The sequence below is a fragment of the Eupeodes corollae genome, chromosome 1, assembly GCF_945859685.1.
Source record: "Eupeodes corollae chromosome 1, idEupCoro1.1, whole genome shotgun sequence".
Lineage (NCBI taxonomy): Eukaryota > Metazoa > Arthropoda > Insecta > Diptera > Syrphidae > Eupeodes > Eupeodes corollae.
In genome coordinates, this window is record NC_079147.1 from 78,537,745 (window position 1) to 78,552,313 (window position 14,569).

Genomic DNA, 14,569 nt, shown 5'->3' on the forward strand with positions numbered 1-14,569 from the left:
AAAAATATCGATAAATCTTTTTGGATGAAAGATGATGTTGAGAGTCATTTCTCAACAAACAGTTTTAAAAAGTTCATCCCAAACACTAAACGAAAACGTCATACATAAAAATTCATTCATATTGAATATATTCGAAATCTTTGGAAATTAAACGATTCTTTCTGAACTGACCTTAAAATTATACCTATAAGTCAGAATTTTCTTTTCCAAAAATTTAAATCTATTCCTACATGCTCCCATTTATAAATCTCAAAAAATTCAGCTGATAAGCAGCTCACTGAACTACATACATAAGTATAGCACAACGATTAATATATATACAATCCAACAACAACGGACAAAATTTTAAAATATTACTTAAAGGAGGTACCGAGATGAAGCGACGATAGAAATAGTATACCGTGAGTTTTTGAGCAGAGAGCACTTACAAGGTCTTTTCTTTATCTTTTTGAATTCAGTTTTTTTTGTTTTTTAAACAATGTTCTTAAAATTTAATTAAACAATTAAAATAGTTTAAAAAATGTCAAGTTTAAAATGTTCTGGGTGTGAACTTATTCTAGCAGTATCGCTTTTGAGCTCTGTTTTATCGTCACCTCTTCCACCTGCACAATCCGTCGATACAGAAGTTGATAAAGATCTGTCAAATTTTATATTATCATATGATTTGAATTCAAATGCCTCTCGAAATGCCATCAGGACAAAACAATCAGAACTTATGCAGAGTTTTATGAATACGTCAGTAGATCCATGTGAGAACTTCTATGACTACGCCTGTGGTAATTGGGAAAAATATAATCCAATACCCAAAGATAAGTGGAAATACTCTACAACACAATTACTGCAAAGTAATCTTCAGCTTAAACTTAAGGAACTCTTATCCGAACCTATTGACGATGAGAATAAGCTCGACAATGATCATCCTCGAAGTGCCATGGATAAAGCTAAATTGTATTACAAGAACTGTCTGAATCAAGAGGCAAAAATTACGGAGGTTAAAGCAGAGCCTCTTTTGAAATTCATCAACGAACTCGGCGGATGGCCGGTTTTGGATAAGAACTATTGGCAACGTCATAAAAAATTTGATTGGGAGGAACTTGCAGCCAATACCACCTTTGTAGGAAATGGTATATTAATTGGGTTTGATGTGGTGAAAAATCCAACCATTTCGACAGAGTATACGATATTTTTGAAACAAACAACGTTAGGAATGGTCAATAGGGACAATTATTTGAAGGAAGAAAATTCAAAGAATCTTGAAGCCTACAGGTAAGTCGAAAAGATATATATTGTTGGATACATTATAATTATGCATCGTTTACGATGTAAAAAAATACTTTTTTTGTAGCTAAACCACAACCACGCGTTATGTCGATTAGGCTTCTGAGAGCTTTATACAGAAATTTACGATATTATTTTTCACAAAGTTATAAAGCCTTAAATCTTTGGCGTTGAGAAGAACATTTGCAAGTTTGCTTACTTTTTTTTTTGTATAAATCAAACAACAGAAGGGAAGACATTGCTGCTATACACAGGTTCTGAAATAAAACAAAGCGAGCACAAAGCTTGATCTAAAATTTCAGATTGCCTCATTAGAGCCCATAGTTTCTATTTCATATGTCAAAGTCGGCACTAACGAAGCATGATAGTGGTTTTTTAACTACGTGGTGAATGAAATTGGTTGAAATTGAGACTTTCGCACTCGTTCAGTTACTAGAGTACTTAAAAGTCTTGACATTCACAAATCCGCTGGCCCGGACAGTATCCCCGCTATTGTTCTGAAGAGGTGGTCTTCAACGCTGGCAAAACCACTGCGTAAGCTTTTCCATCTGTCCTATTCTACAGGTCTCTTTCCAAGTGGATGGAAAACTACATTTGTCCAGCCTGTCCCTAAAAAAGGTGAATCCTCCTCACCATCTAACTCTTCTTTCCAAGGTTATGGAAACGCTGATAAATTTTCAGCTTAAGAAATATCTTGAAGAACGGAAGCTTCTTAATGGCCGGCAGTATGGCTTTCGTTGCAATAGGTCCACTGGTGATCTCATGGTTCATCTAATGGAACAGTGGAACAAATCTTTACATTGTTTTGGAGAAAGTAAGATTATTGCACTTGATATTTCAAAAGCATGTGATAGGGTTTGGCATCAAGCTCTCTTACCGAAAATGCGTGCATTTGGTATTGATGAATCCCTTCTTCGTTGGGTTAGAAATTACCTTTCGGACCGTTCAATTCAAGTAGTATTGGACGGGTTCAAATCTGATATTCACAAAATAAACGCTGGTGTACCCCAGGGCTCTGTTTTGTCTCCGACGCTCTTCTTAATTTTTATTAATGATCTTTTTCTGAAACTTCTAACCCACTAAATTGTTTCGCGGATGACAGTATCCTCAGCTTTTCATATTCGTTTTTAGATTCTCATCCTTGTTCTTCGGATGTGGATTACCAACTGCAGCGTATGATAAGCTATTAAATTCCGATCTTGACAGCATTGTTCAATGGGGAATCAAAAACCGTGTAGAATTTAATGCTTCGAAAACTCAATGCTGTCTACTGTCGCAAAAGCGTAACCCTCCTCCAATGCTACTATCCATGAGTGGTACTTGCATCGAGGAGACTGAACAGCTATCAGTCCTAGGTATGTGCATTACAAACCACTTGTTGTGGAGTGATCACATATTTGACATCACCAAAACTGCTCCTAAGTGTTTAGGTTTTCTCCGACGATGCAAGAAGTTTTTTACCCCTTCTGATCTGGCTATAATTTATAAAGCCCACATTCGTCCAAAACTTGAGTACAATTCCCATATTTGGGCAGGTGCTCCTATAACCCACTTGAGTCTCTTGAACAGAATTCAAAAGAGAGCTCTAAAAATGATAGGTGACCGTTGTCTAACTGAAACTTTTGCATCTCTCGAGCACCGTCGTAAGGTTTCATGTCTCTCATTATTTTATCGCTACTTCCATAAGCAATGCTCTAATGAAATAGCCAGTTGCATTCCTCCCCTCAAACAATTCAACCGTAATACTCGTTCTTTTAGGAATGCCCATCAGATTATACTTGAGCCCGATTTGTAAAGTACAGAGATTCTTTTTTTAGTCGCACTACACGAATGTGGAATGCTTTACCAGGCTCAATATTTCCCACTCATTACATTGTGAAGGCATTCCTTCCCAATTACTCGCACTGTGTATAACCATTATAAGGGTATTCATATCCCCTTGAGTGCGCGTACAATGTATATAAAAAAAAAAAAAAAAAATAGACCCCTGAAAAACTTTTCTCGACCGCTTGTCATAGTCCATACTTCTGCACCGCAGAGCGGTTCGGGGATCATGAGCAGCAATATGATCGATTTTGACGTTTTGAACGAAACGTACGGTGTTGTAAGAGTTTTTCTCGATGACCGCATGTACTTTGTTTTGCCCTCATTAACCTTTAAACCCATTTTTTCCGCCTCTGCCCCAATACTAACAAAAGCCCTATCGGCATTACACTGAATTCTTCTTACTATGTCAATTTCCTCAGCTTTTGAAAGATAGTGCGTTAGTGTTGACAGAAAAGCTCTGCATATTCTTTACGATTCTTTACACGATGTTAAGAGAAATCGCATGATAGCGCATCTCCTTGCCTAAAGCCTTTTTTGACATCGAAAGGTTCTGTTAAGTTGGTTCCAACCTTTATGGAGCAGCGTGAATTCTCAATGGTCATCCTGCACAAACGGACGAGTTAGGCAGTAATGCCAAAACTAAACATGGCTCTATTCAGCTCGTCCCTGTAGATGCTGTCATATGCGGCCTTGAAATCAATGAAAAGAAGGTAAGTGTCGATTTTGTGTTCTTGGGTTTTTTCCAGGATCTGCCTTAATGTGAATATTTGATCGACTGTGGACTTTTCTGGTCCAAAACCACACTGATAACGACCTATCAGATTGTTGACGATGGGCTTTAGATGTTCACATATTACGGCAGAGAAGATTTTGTAAGCGATTTTGAGTACACTGATTCCTCTATAGTTAGTGCAGCTTAGAGGGTCTCCTTTTTTCAGGATCGGGCAAACAATACTGTGGTTCCATTCATCGGGCATGCTTTCTCCCACGATATCATACAGAAAAGTTGGTGCATGCTCCTAACTAAATTATTTTCATCATTTAAGCCATCTGCTCCAGCGGCTTTTTTAGACTTCAGCCTAGATATGGCAATCTTCTTTACTTCGCCTGTGTTAGGAAGACGGGATCGTTGGCTGTTGTCGTCATCCTGCCTAACAACGAAATTTGTTTCTTCGTCGCCGTTACACAGTCTGCAGAAGCAGTCATTTTATATCCTCAGCATTGACTGTGGTTCCACGGTGTTTCTTTGCAGCCTTCGGTTCGAGGTTTATGTACTTGTGAATTATATTTCAGGAGCTCACAAAACTTTTACATTACAAACTACTCAGCACATAATTTTGCATAGAACACAGTACACACCTTGAGTGACTTGACTATGTAAGGTGATAACAACACAAGACATTAATACAAGACAAAAGTACAGAAGAGAAAGAACAAAAGATAGAAAGAACACATGACAACAGCACGCGGTAGCTTTTGAAACGGCGGGTCCCCATCTGTCTACTAACCATTATCAGTGACTAGGCCGTTGCCCCACAAAACTTTGGAATTTCATTCATGCTTTTGAACCTATCAAAATTTTCGACCGCATTTTTCTCATGCTCTCTCTTTTTCCTTTTCTCCTTTTCTGCTCATAGAGCTCGTGAGCAGCTCTCGTTCTTCTATGCAGTTTCTTGTTGGTGGCTACTTAAGACCCAGCAGGCTGGATTACATCTTAAAAATGTTGTCAATGCTTCGCGATACATTGTTGTGACGGCAGAGAACTTCGAGAGAGGTTTCTTTTAACTCGGTCAGAAAAGGATCTCTTAGGATTGTTGCCGTTCGACATCATCTTCCTGTTTTGCATTGAGTGTGGAAATCCGAAGTGCTACCTTGGCTATAACAAGGTAGTGGCCCGAGTCAATGTTAGCTCCTCGAAAAGTTCGGACATCTATGATGCTGGAAGCGTGGTTGCCGTCGATCGCAATGTTGTCAATCTGGTTGAAGGTAGATTGGTCTAGAGAACTCCAAGTTCCTTTGTGGATGCTGAAGTGTGGAAAACGCGTACTGGTTACCATGTCGTTTCACTCCGCAGCAAAATCGATGAGCCTGAATTCGTTTTCGGAAGTGCTGTCGTGCAGGCTGTTTTTCCCGATTATTCCACCAAACATATCTTCCACTCCTCGCTTGGCATTACAATATCCGAAGTATGAATACTACCGAAAAAAGTTAAAGTAGAATCTTATTACGAAAGGGGTTTTGACATTTATAAGAGTTTCGAATGGATCTTATGGGATTTCGTTCTCAAATTTGAGTACGATTAATATTGTATTTGTATCTCGATGGCTGTGTTCGTTGAGTAATTGTGCATTTGGAATCATTTGTTTTCCATTGGGGGGGAAAATCAATCTATTATCGTTGATATTATTTAGTTTTGTTAGTGAAAATGGACTAACTGGGGTTATTTTGCAAGAGAAAACAGAAGAAAAGATAATTAAGTTTCGCTATGTTTCAACCAAAGGTTTATCTCAATTTAGATTAAATAAATCTTTTTGGTGTTTTTTATGAAGTGCAAGTGAGATAGTTTGATGTTAAACAATGAGTTTTAAATTTTTTAATTTAATTAAAAGAAAACTATATTTCTTGTAAACAGACCATAATGCATTTCTGTAAAACCAACTCCTCCAAGCAGGTTTTTCGTCACACTTTTTTCTATTTGTGTTTTATTTATTGTTATTTTGACAGGTCTTCTTTCGGTTGCACAAAAATCTGGCTGCTGCCGATGCTTTTTCTTGGGAATGTTCTTCTATACTATTTACTTACTTACTTAAGGTGGCACTACAGTCCGCGGTAGACCTGGGCCTAAACTAACATCGTCTCCAGCCAGCTCGGTCCCTAGCTAGCTGTCTCCAGATTCGCACGCCAAGTTGGTTGACGTCCTCTCCCACCTGGATTCGCCACATGAGTCGCGGTCTTCCTCTACTGCGCCGTCCCTCATTATTGGATTCGAAAACCTTCCGGGCTGGAGCGTTGATGTCCATTCGCTCTACATGACCTAGCCATCTAAGCCGTTGGACTTTAATTCTGCTAACTAGGTCAGTGTCGCTGTACAGCCCGTACAGTTCGTCGTTATATCTTCTACTCAATTCTCCATCTATGCGTAATGGACCAAAAATCACCAGAAGAATTTTTCCCTCGGAGGATTTTAAGACGTTCTCATCGTTTTTTGAAAGGGTTCAGGCCTCAGCGCCATAAATGAGAAGCGGGATGATGAGTGTCTCATAGATGGTGATTTAAGATGCTGGAGAGAGGATTACTTCTCAATTGCCTTCTAAGTCCAAAGAAGCAGCGATTTGCAAGAGTTATTCATCGTTTGATTTCAGCGCTGTTGTCATTGTCTGTGTTAGCGGTGCCTAGGTAGACAAAGTCCTTAACTACCTCAAAGTTATAGCTGTCCATGGTGACGTTTTGTCCAAGACGTCGTCGTTCAGTGTCCTTTTTTGATGACAGCATATACTTGGTCTTGCCCTCATTGACCACTAAACCCATCTTCTTCGCTTCCGTCGCAATGCTCAAAAACGCTCCACTGACATCACGCTTTGATCTACCAATTATGTCAATATAATCTGCGTATCCGAGTAATTGGATGGATGTTTGGAAGATTGTGCCTCTAGTGTTGACGGTTGAGTTTTGCACAATTCTTTGCAGATCGATATCGAAGAAGTCGCACGACAGTGCATCACCTTGCCTAAAACCTTTTTTCACATCAAATGCATCGGTGAGATCTTTTCCGACCTTGATAGAGCAGAGTGTATTCTCCATCATCATTCTGCACAAACGAATAAGTCTGACAGATATGCCAAAACTAGACATTGCTCTGTAGAGCTCTTCCCTATGGATGCTGTCACAAGCGGCTTTAAAATCGATAAACAGATGGTAGGTATCGATTTGAAGCTCCTGGGTTTTTTCCTAGATCTGCCGTAGTGTGAATATTTGGACGATAGTGGACTTTCCTGGTTTGAAGCCACATTGATAAGGACCAATCAGGTTGTTGACGAATGGCTTCAGACGTTCACATAATACGGCAGAGAGGATCTTATACGCAATGTTAAGGAGACTGATGCCTCTGTAGTTGGCGCAGTTTAGAGGGTCTCCTTTCTTATGTATCGGGCACACTACGCTGAGATTCCACTCATCGGGCATGCTTTCTTCCGACCATATTTTGCAGATGAGTTGGTGCATGCTCCCTACGAAGTCGTCGTCTTCTGATTTAAATAGTTTGGCAGCGATGCCGTCAGCCCCAGCACCTTTGTTTGACTTCAGTTTAGATATAGCTATCTTCACTTCGTCAAGGTTGGGTAGGCGAAATTGTTGACCTGCGTCGCCGAGGTTGCGTGGTTATATCTCGCTCACAGCGGAATTTGGTTCGTCATCGCCGTTATATAATTTGGAGAAGTGGTCTTTCCATGTTCTCAACATAGACTGCGGCTCTGCTACAATGTTCCCCTGATCGTCGTTACAGGTTTCGGTTCGTGGCTGGTACCCTTGGAAGGTTTTTTTACCTTATGGTAAAACTGACGCACTTCATTTCTGTTGTGACATCCCTCTATCTTATCGATTGCACTCTTCTAATGCTCTCTTTTTTTTCATCTAAGACTCCAGTATTCCTATCTCCTCTTCTGCTCGTAGAGCTAGCGAGCAGGTCTAGTCCTTCTATGCAGCGCCGTTTTGTATGTCTGTTGTTTCGCTGCGTGCGCTTGTTGGCATTCGTCGTCAAACAAGGGGTTTCGCTGTGGTGGCCGTGTGAAGCCTAGCACACCTAGAGGCAGCATCTCTGATGGCTGCAAGGTAATGTTGCCACTGGTTTTCAATGCTTTATGCAGGAAGCATAGGACTCCTTAAGAGGTTACTAGAGACTCGATTGGAAAAGGATATGGCAGTCTCTTTCGATTGTAGCCGTCTAACGTCGAAATTTCTCACAGTACTTCCTTGTTTTGGCTTGGACCGGGATATCAGAAGCCTTATCTTGGCTACAACGAGGTAGTGGCCCGATGTCATTGTTGGCCCCTCGGAAAGTGACTAATGTGGTCAATCTGGTTGACAGTTGATTGATCAGGAGATTTCCATGTCACCTTGTGGATAATGAGATGTACGAACTGCGTACTAGCTTAGCTACCAGAGCGTCTCGCCCGCAGCGAAATCGATCAGCCTGAATCTGTTTTCGGAGGTGGTGTTGTGCAGGCTGTATCTCCCGATTATGCCACCGAAGATGTCTTCTCTTCCTAGCTTGGCATTAAAATCTCCTAAGACTTCTGCCTGTGCCTAGTTCCAACAACAAATCCACACCAAAATAGACGCTGTCTTTGTTCTCAGTAGCAGTCGCCGTAATATAAATCTCAGTCTTTTAGTTTGCGTTTTCCCGGTCCATCCCATCGCACTTCTTGGATGGCGGTAATATCTGCCTTGCAGCAGTTTAGGGCTTCCGCTAATTGTTCGGCTGCACGTGGTCTGTTAAGGGACCTAACATTCCACGTACATATCCGAAGTTCGTTGTTCTTATTTCGTTTGCGCGGGTTGTCGACAGTAAATCCGCCCGTATCTGAGGCTTGTCGGTGATTCGCAACTAAAGGTATTTTTTACTTGGCCAGGAAGTCACCCCCACGGCACAACCCCCTACCTGGAGGACCATATCCTTAGTATAACTCCAAGGAAGGGGAGCCGCATAAACCGCTGCTTACAAGCCTGGCCTCCAAATATGTTGAAGAAGGTCTATACGGTGTTCACCTTATCTACTGGAACTGTAGACGCCACCGTTGATTCCATCTCGAGAATTCGTCCGCTGCCGTCGGGATAAGGAGAGGTGCCGTAGTGGAAACACCTCTCCCCCCCTCTCTCGTTTGCTGTCCCCAACAACTTTCCACTGGGGTTGGAACCCAATCTCCAGTTGAATTACAAGGCACCCGATGTTCACCGCGGGGAGGTGAGAGTAGGAGTTGATAGACAGAGGTGGGTTTTAAGAAAAACCTGTGGACGCTTGTGTCCTCTTGACTGCACATGTCTACCATTTGAACATGTAAAGCCAAAAAATAATACGGTTATTAAAATAGACCAGAGAGTTTGAGTTCGTAGAAAATACCCATGGAGTTGTCATCCTTCGTAAGATAACGTTAAAAGAAAGCTTCTTAGAGACAGTGGATACGCATTGCATTTTAACTAGCAGTTTATTTCTTTTAATTCAATTAAATTAATAAATAAAGAATAAAACCTGAACTCATAGTTCTAAGTCACTCAGCCCTTCTTCTGAACGGACTGTTGCGCCACCTAGTCTATTTAATTTTTTCATCTTTCGAATTTGATTTTGTATGCAAAATAATTAAATTGAATAAATAATATTTTTTTCATACACATTTTTTTAATCTTGATGGATTTTACCCATAATTTTGCTTTGAGAAATGTCCTTTAAATAAATGGAATAATCAAAAAAAACGTCAAAAATGTATCATGTTAGAAAACTTTGACACACGCCCTATTTTCACGAATTATTTATTTCTGGTCCACAATTTTGGAAAATATCACAAGTTGTTTTACATAAATTTTATATTTAAGGTTAAGCTTATCATTATCATAACTATCAACTAATCTCTTTTTTTTTAGATTATTCGTTGAAAAAGTCCTTCGATTGCTGAATGTTGATGAAGAAAGAGCTCACAATGTCTCCACAGAAATCGTAAATTTCGAAGTATTATTAGCAAATGCCACACTTCCCTTGGAAGCCACGAAAACTGAACATTACTACCAATTAAATGTAACGCAACTTTCCAAAGCTTTTGGATACATTGACTGGAAGAAATATATAACGAATGTTCAAGGCGCCGATGTTAAGATGAACCAAACTGTTCTGATACAACTTGGTGTAAAGTATTTCGAAAATCTCTACCACTTACTTAGGAAAACCAGAAATGATACCTTAGCGAATTACATGATCTGGAGGTGTGTACTTTACGTTCTTATAAATCTTGGCAACGACTTCAGAGCTCCCTTGAATGAGTTTGCCAAAACTGTAACGGGTCAAGTGGAACCAACGCCATTGTGGAAGATCTGTGTTAACCAAGTTAATACGGGAATGGGAATGGCAACGTCTGGTATGTTCATAAGAAAGTACTTTGATGAGACTAGCAAAAATGAAACTATTAAAATAATCAACTCGCTCAAGGAGACTTTCGATGAGAATCTTCTAGAATTAGATTGGCTCGATGCTGATACTAAATCTTATGCCAGTAAGAAAGCCAACGCAATGAGGGTTGCCGCTGGTTATCCCGACTACATTCGCTCTGAAGAATCACTGAATATACTCTACAAGGATATCAACATTACGGAAGGAACACACTTCGAAAATTGTTTATCTGTGACGAAACACAATTGGCGAAAGAGTCGTGATCGACTATTCAAGCCCTACGACAAGAATCAATGGCAAATGCCTCCAACAATTGTGAATGCCCTCTATGATTTCGTAGCTAATCGAATTCTTGTACTTGCCAGCATATTACAACCTCCAATTTACCATCAGTACTACCCGCAATCATTGAACTACGGTGCAATGGGAATGTTCATGGGTCACGAGATAATCCATGGTTTTGATGACATAGGTCGCCAGTTTGATTTAGAAGGGAATCCTTTGGATTGGTGGACTCCGAAAGCTATGTCCCACTTTGACGAAAAGAAGAAATGTTTTCTCAATCAATATGATGATCTTTCCAAACAGGATCAGAGCTTCAAGAGTATTGCAACGTTGAGTGAGAATCTGGCGGATAATGGTGGGATTAGATTGGCTTATAAGGCGTACTCCAAGTGGAAGCAATCGAATGGTCATTTGGTGAAAGATGAAGCCTTTTCCAATATGAAACTTAATGAGGATCAATTGTTTTTCTTAAGTTTCGCACAGACTTTTTGCGCAGCAACAAGACCAGAGGCATTGATTGAGTCCAAAAGCTACGAGGCACACAGTCCGGAAAAGTATCGCATACTGGGGGCATTGATGAATTTCGACAAATTCTCTGAAGCCTTTGAATGTCCCATTGGCAGTCGATTGAATCCTAGCGAAAAATGTAGATTATGGTAGGTGTGTTTGATTTATTGGTTTTTTTTGGAATAAACTTTAACATTAAAATTCGAGTACTGTGATTTTGTTTTTTAATTAAGGTTTTGGAACATTGAGCATGAACTGATGATGTAAATGGCCAATCCGAAGTCAATCTTCACCCTAAACATTTTCATGAATTTAAACTGCAACCATACAATACACAGAATCCAAGGTTTTCCCTAAGTAGATCCAAGTGTAAAATACACGTCCAATGCGTGCCTTTACTGAATCTGACTCCCATAACAATTTGACGGCCCGCCAAAAAACCATCTGCTTCACATATTCTGTCAAATTGAAAAAGTTTTTTGAGTGATGCCTTGAAGAGCTTGTATCTCTTGTGTGTAATTTTTAAACATTTTAATAAAAACAAAAAATAATAATTAAAAAAAGTAAAGTACACACCCACTCTACTCTCAACTCCTGACCTTTGAAGAATCAGAATTATACGCAAAAAATTGTTTAATTTATTTCAATGCGCCCCCGTTTTAGATTTTATGATTTAAAAGGCTTTTTGTCAGATGATATGGGTATTTTTATCCGTCATCTGCTCCCACTTGCGAGCATTCGTTTTCATTTTGCAGTTTTTTTTTAAAAAAGATTCTTATTTTTCGTTTTTAATTTCGTCATTTTGATCTTAATCTAGTCTTTTGGTAAATCAACAAAAACAAGTAGGTTTATGATCTTTATGAGCTATTGCAGTCTTTACGTCGTCGGTCGTCGTCTTCGATGCCTACGTCGTGGTCGTTGAAAAGATCTGCTATGTAGCCTTGATGCAGTTGTTCCTTTTATGAGTGCAAGACTTTCAATGACTTCTAATTCCCGTCCACACTCTGTCTGCCAGCGACTCTAGTGGTTATAACGGATATGTGCATCTGGATCTGTATTGCATTTTGTCAATGATGATACGGAACAGTGACTTGATTTCTTCACTGAATTTTTAGATTGTTTGTTTTCATTCACAAAATGTCATTTGAAATTTTGACTTTCTCTTTGTGCATCCAAGTTTTTTGGGATTGCGCGCAAATAACAGGAACGCTTTTTAATTTTGCTTCCAAGGGGGACTTCTTCTAGTCTACTGAGATTATCAAAAACCTATCAAGTTGCAAGTTCTTAATTCAATCCCATCATCTGTCAGCTTAGCGAGATTTAAACTGCAATTCTAAGGAATGACAGATTCGTTAAGATTCTTATTTAAAAAATCTTAAATCCCTTCCTTCAGATAACTACCATTTTACTTTGCATTCCACGTTAAAAACATTTAACAAACCGATAAAAGAAGTTTTGGCAGGTTCAGATTCAGACGACACATAAAGGACTTGAAATTAAGGCAAGTTTCTAGAATCTGATTGGCCAGCTTTCAAAAAATTGAATTCCAATTAACGCAAATTTATTGGAAAGTTGAATGGAAAGTAAGTCAAGAAAAATCTTCCTATGTATTATATGTCAAAATGACAGGTTATCATAATTTCGTTCTCAAGTGAAAGCTGAACTTTATTACTTGGTGATTTGTTTATTTTCTGGATGATTCTTTTTTATGTTTTATGTAAAATGGTCAAATTGAAAAAGAAATAAGTTATATTTTTAAAAAATATAAAATACAAGTCGAGATGGAATTGTGGCTTGCCTAAGAAGTGTTTTGTAGACAAATATGATTTTAGTAGTTTTTGCAAGATAACTGAAGGTTAAGGATGATGAAGTTAAGTTACGAGTTTGAAGTTTATGACATTGAAAAATTAACTAGGTGCCTTGGTAAAAATCTACGTTCAAAGAATGCAGTTGACTGTAAATGAAGTCTCATATTTTATCTGAACCTGCCCATTGACATGAGGTGACAGCTGACATCTAAAGTTTCCCAAAATGAAAAAGAAGTTAGATAATCAGCTCTCCAGAAGACTGAAATTATCAAAATTTGTATCTTAATTTTCAACTTATAAAATCAGAGCCTTAGGAGAGATTAGTTGCAGATGTCACCCTCCTAAGAGTATGCGCCTGTAAGATCGCATAATATTTATTCAGGGATCAGCATTTTTAGTTTCATGTGAAGCAAACTCTCTGAATCTACTCACAAATCTTGCCAATTAAATTTGGATTTGATGAATTATGATGGAGCAGGAGCTTCTATAAATGCAAAAGACGAGTAGAAGGCTCACACATTTGTCCCTTAGTTCGGATCACACACCTCTTTTGTGTATATATTAAATGATGACAAGAATAATGTCAAAGATTGGTGGGCAAAGACTTTGAGAGAGATTTTCTCAACCTTAATTCCTGGAAATTCTTAATTGGCCGAAATTGTATGTCAATTTTTTTAACTTCTTTTTTTTCAAGACTATTTGAAGAGATTTTTCGTTTAGCATATTTGAATGATCTTAGATATTTTTTGTACTCATTTTGTTAATCGGTAGTTTTGTATTTCGTATTGTTTTGATTTCATTTAATTGTGGAAGTATGTTTTGTACTTATTTACATTTATGTGCATACATATTGAGTCAGCAAGTTACTGTTCATAAGTTTTTTGCAAAACGTTCTTATTATTCTTGAACAAAATAAATTGTTTACAATCTAGAACAAACTTTTTTCTTTTGATAGCTTTCCAATAGGTTTGAGACAACAATCGCTGGTCTATAAAATATTATACTGAAAAAAGTAAATAATTTGTTCGTGGAATCATGTCGTCGATTCCAGCGGCTTAAAAATTAAAATTTTGAAAATTTGTATTTCGAAGAATGGAAGTTCTCTGTTTAGAATTTTCTGGAACATGAAGATCTGTATGGGAAAGAATGTTGGGAACAGAAAAAGATGCTAAGAAGATTATGAAAGCGAAAAAGAAAGTAATTTTATTAATCGAGCTAATAAATTTTATCCATGTCAAGGACGCAAGAAATGCGAAAGAGGTGTAGGATCAGTTAGAGCTGCTTTTGATGATACAGGTGTGGAATCGGCTACCGCGATTGTTAACTGTCGCGTTGTTGATAGTCGTTATTAATTAGCAACTCTGATTTTCGCTGTTTAGTGAAAGTTTAAGTTAATCTTGGGAAATATAACGACGAATCCTCGAAAACGGCAGCGGACGAATTCTCGAGAAGGAATCAACGGTGGCGTCTACAGTTCCAGTAAGGTTGAACTACTTAGTGAACACCTTATAGGGCTTCGTCGACATATTCGGAGCCCAGGCCTGTAAGGAGCGGTTTATCCGGCTCCTCTTCCTTGGAGTTATACTTAGGATCTGGCCCTCCAGGTTGGGGGTTGTGCCGTCGGGGTGACTTTCTGGCCACGTAAAAAATACCTTAAGTTTCGAAGCACCAACAAGCCTCGGATACGGATGGATTTAATGTTGACAACCCA

At 38.8% G+C, this 14,569-nt stretch overlaps 1 protein-coding gene across 1 annotated transcript; it reads left to right on the forward strand.

Moving 5' to 3' along the window:
• Positions 1 to 468: 468 nt before the first annotated feature.
• On the forward strand, positions 469 to 11,256 carry LOC129939899 (neprilysin-4-like). The gene is made up of 2 exons (XM_056048083.1): positions 469 to 1,266; positions 9,739 to 11,256. The coding sequence occupies exons 1-2, from the start codon at positions 521 to 523 to the stop codon at positions 11,201 to 11,203; spliced, it is 2,211 nt and encodes a 736-aa protein (XP_055904058.1). The 5' UTR covers positions 469 to 520; the 3' UTR covers positions 11,204 to 11,256.
• Positions 11,257 to 14,569: the final 3,313 nt, after the last annotated feature.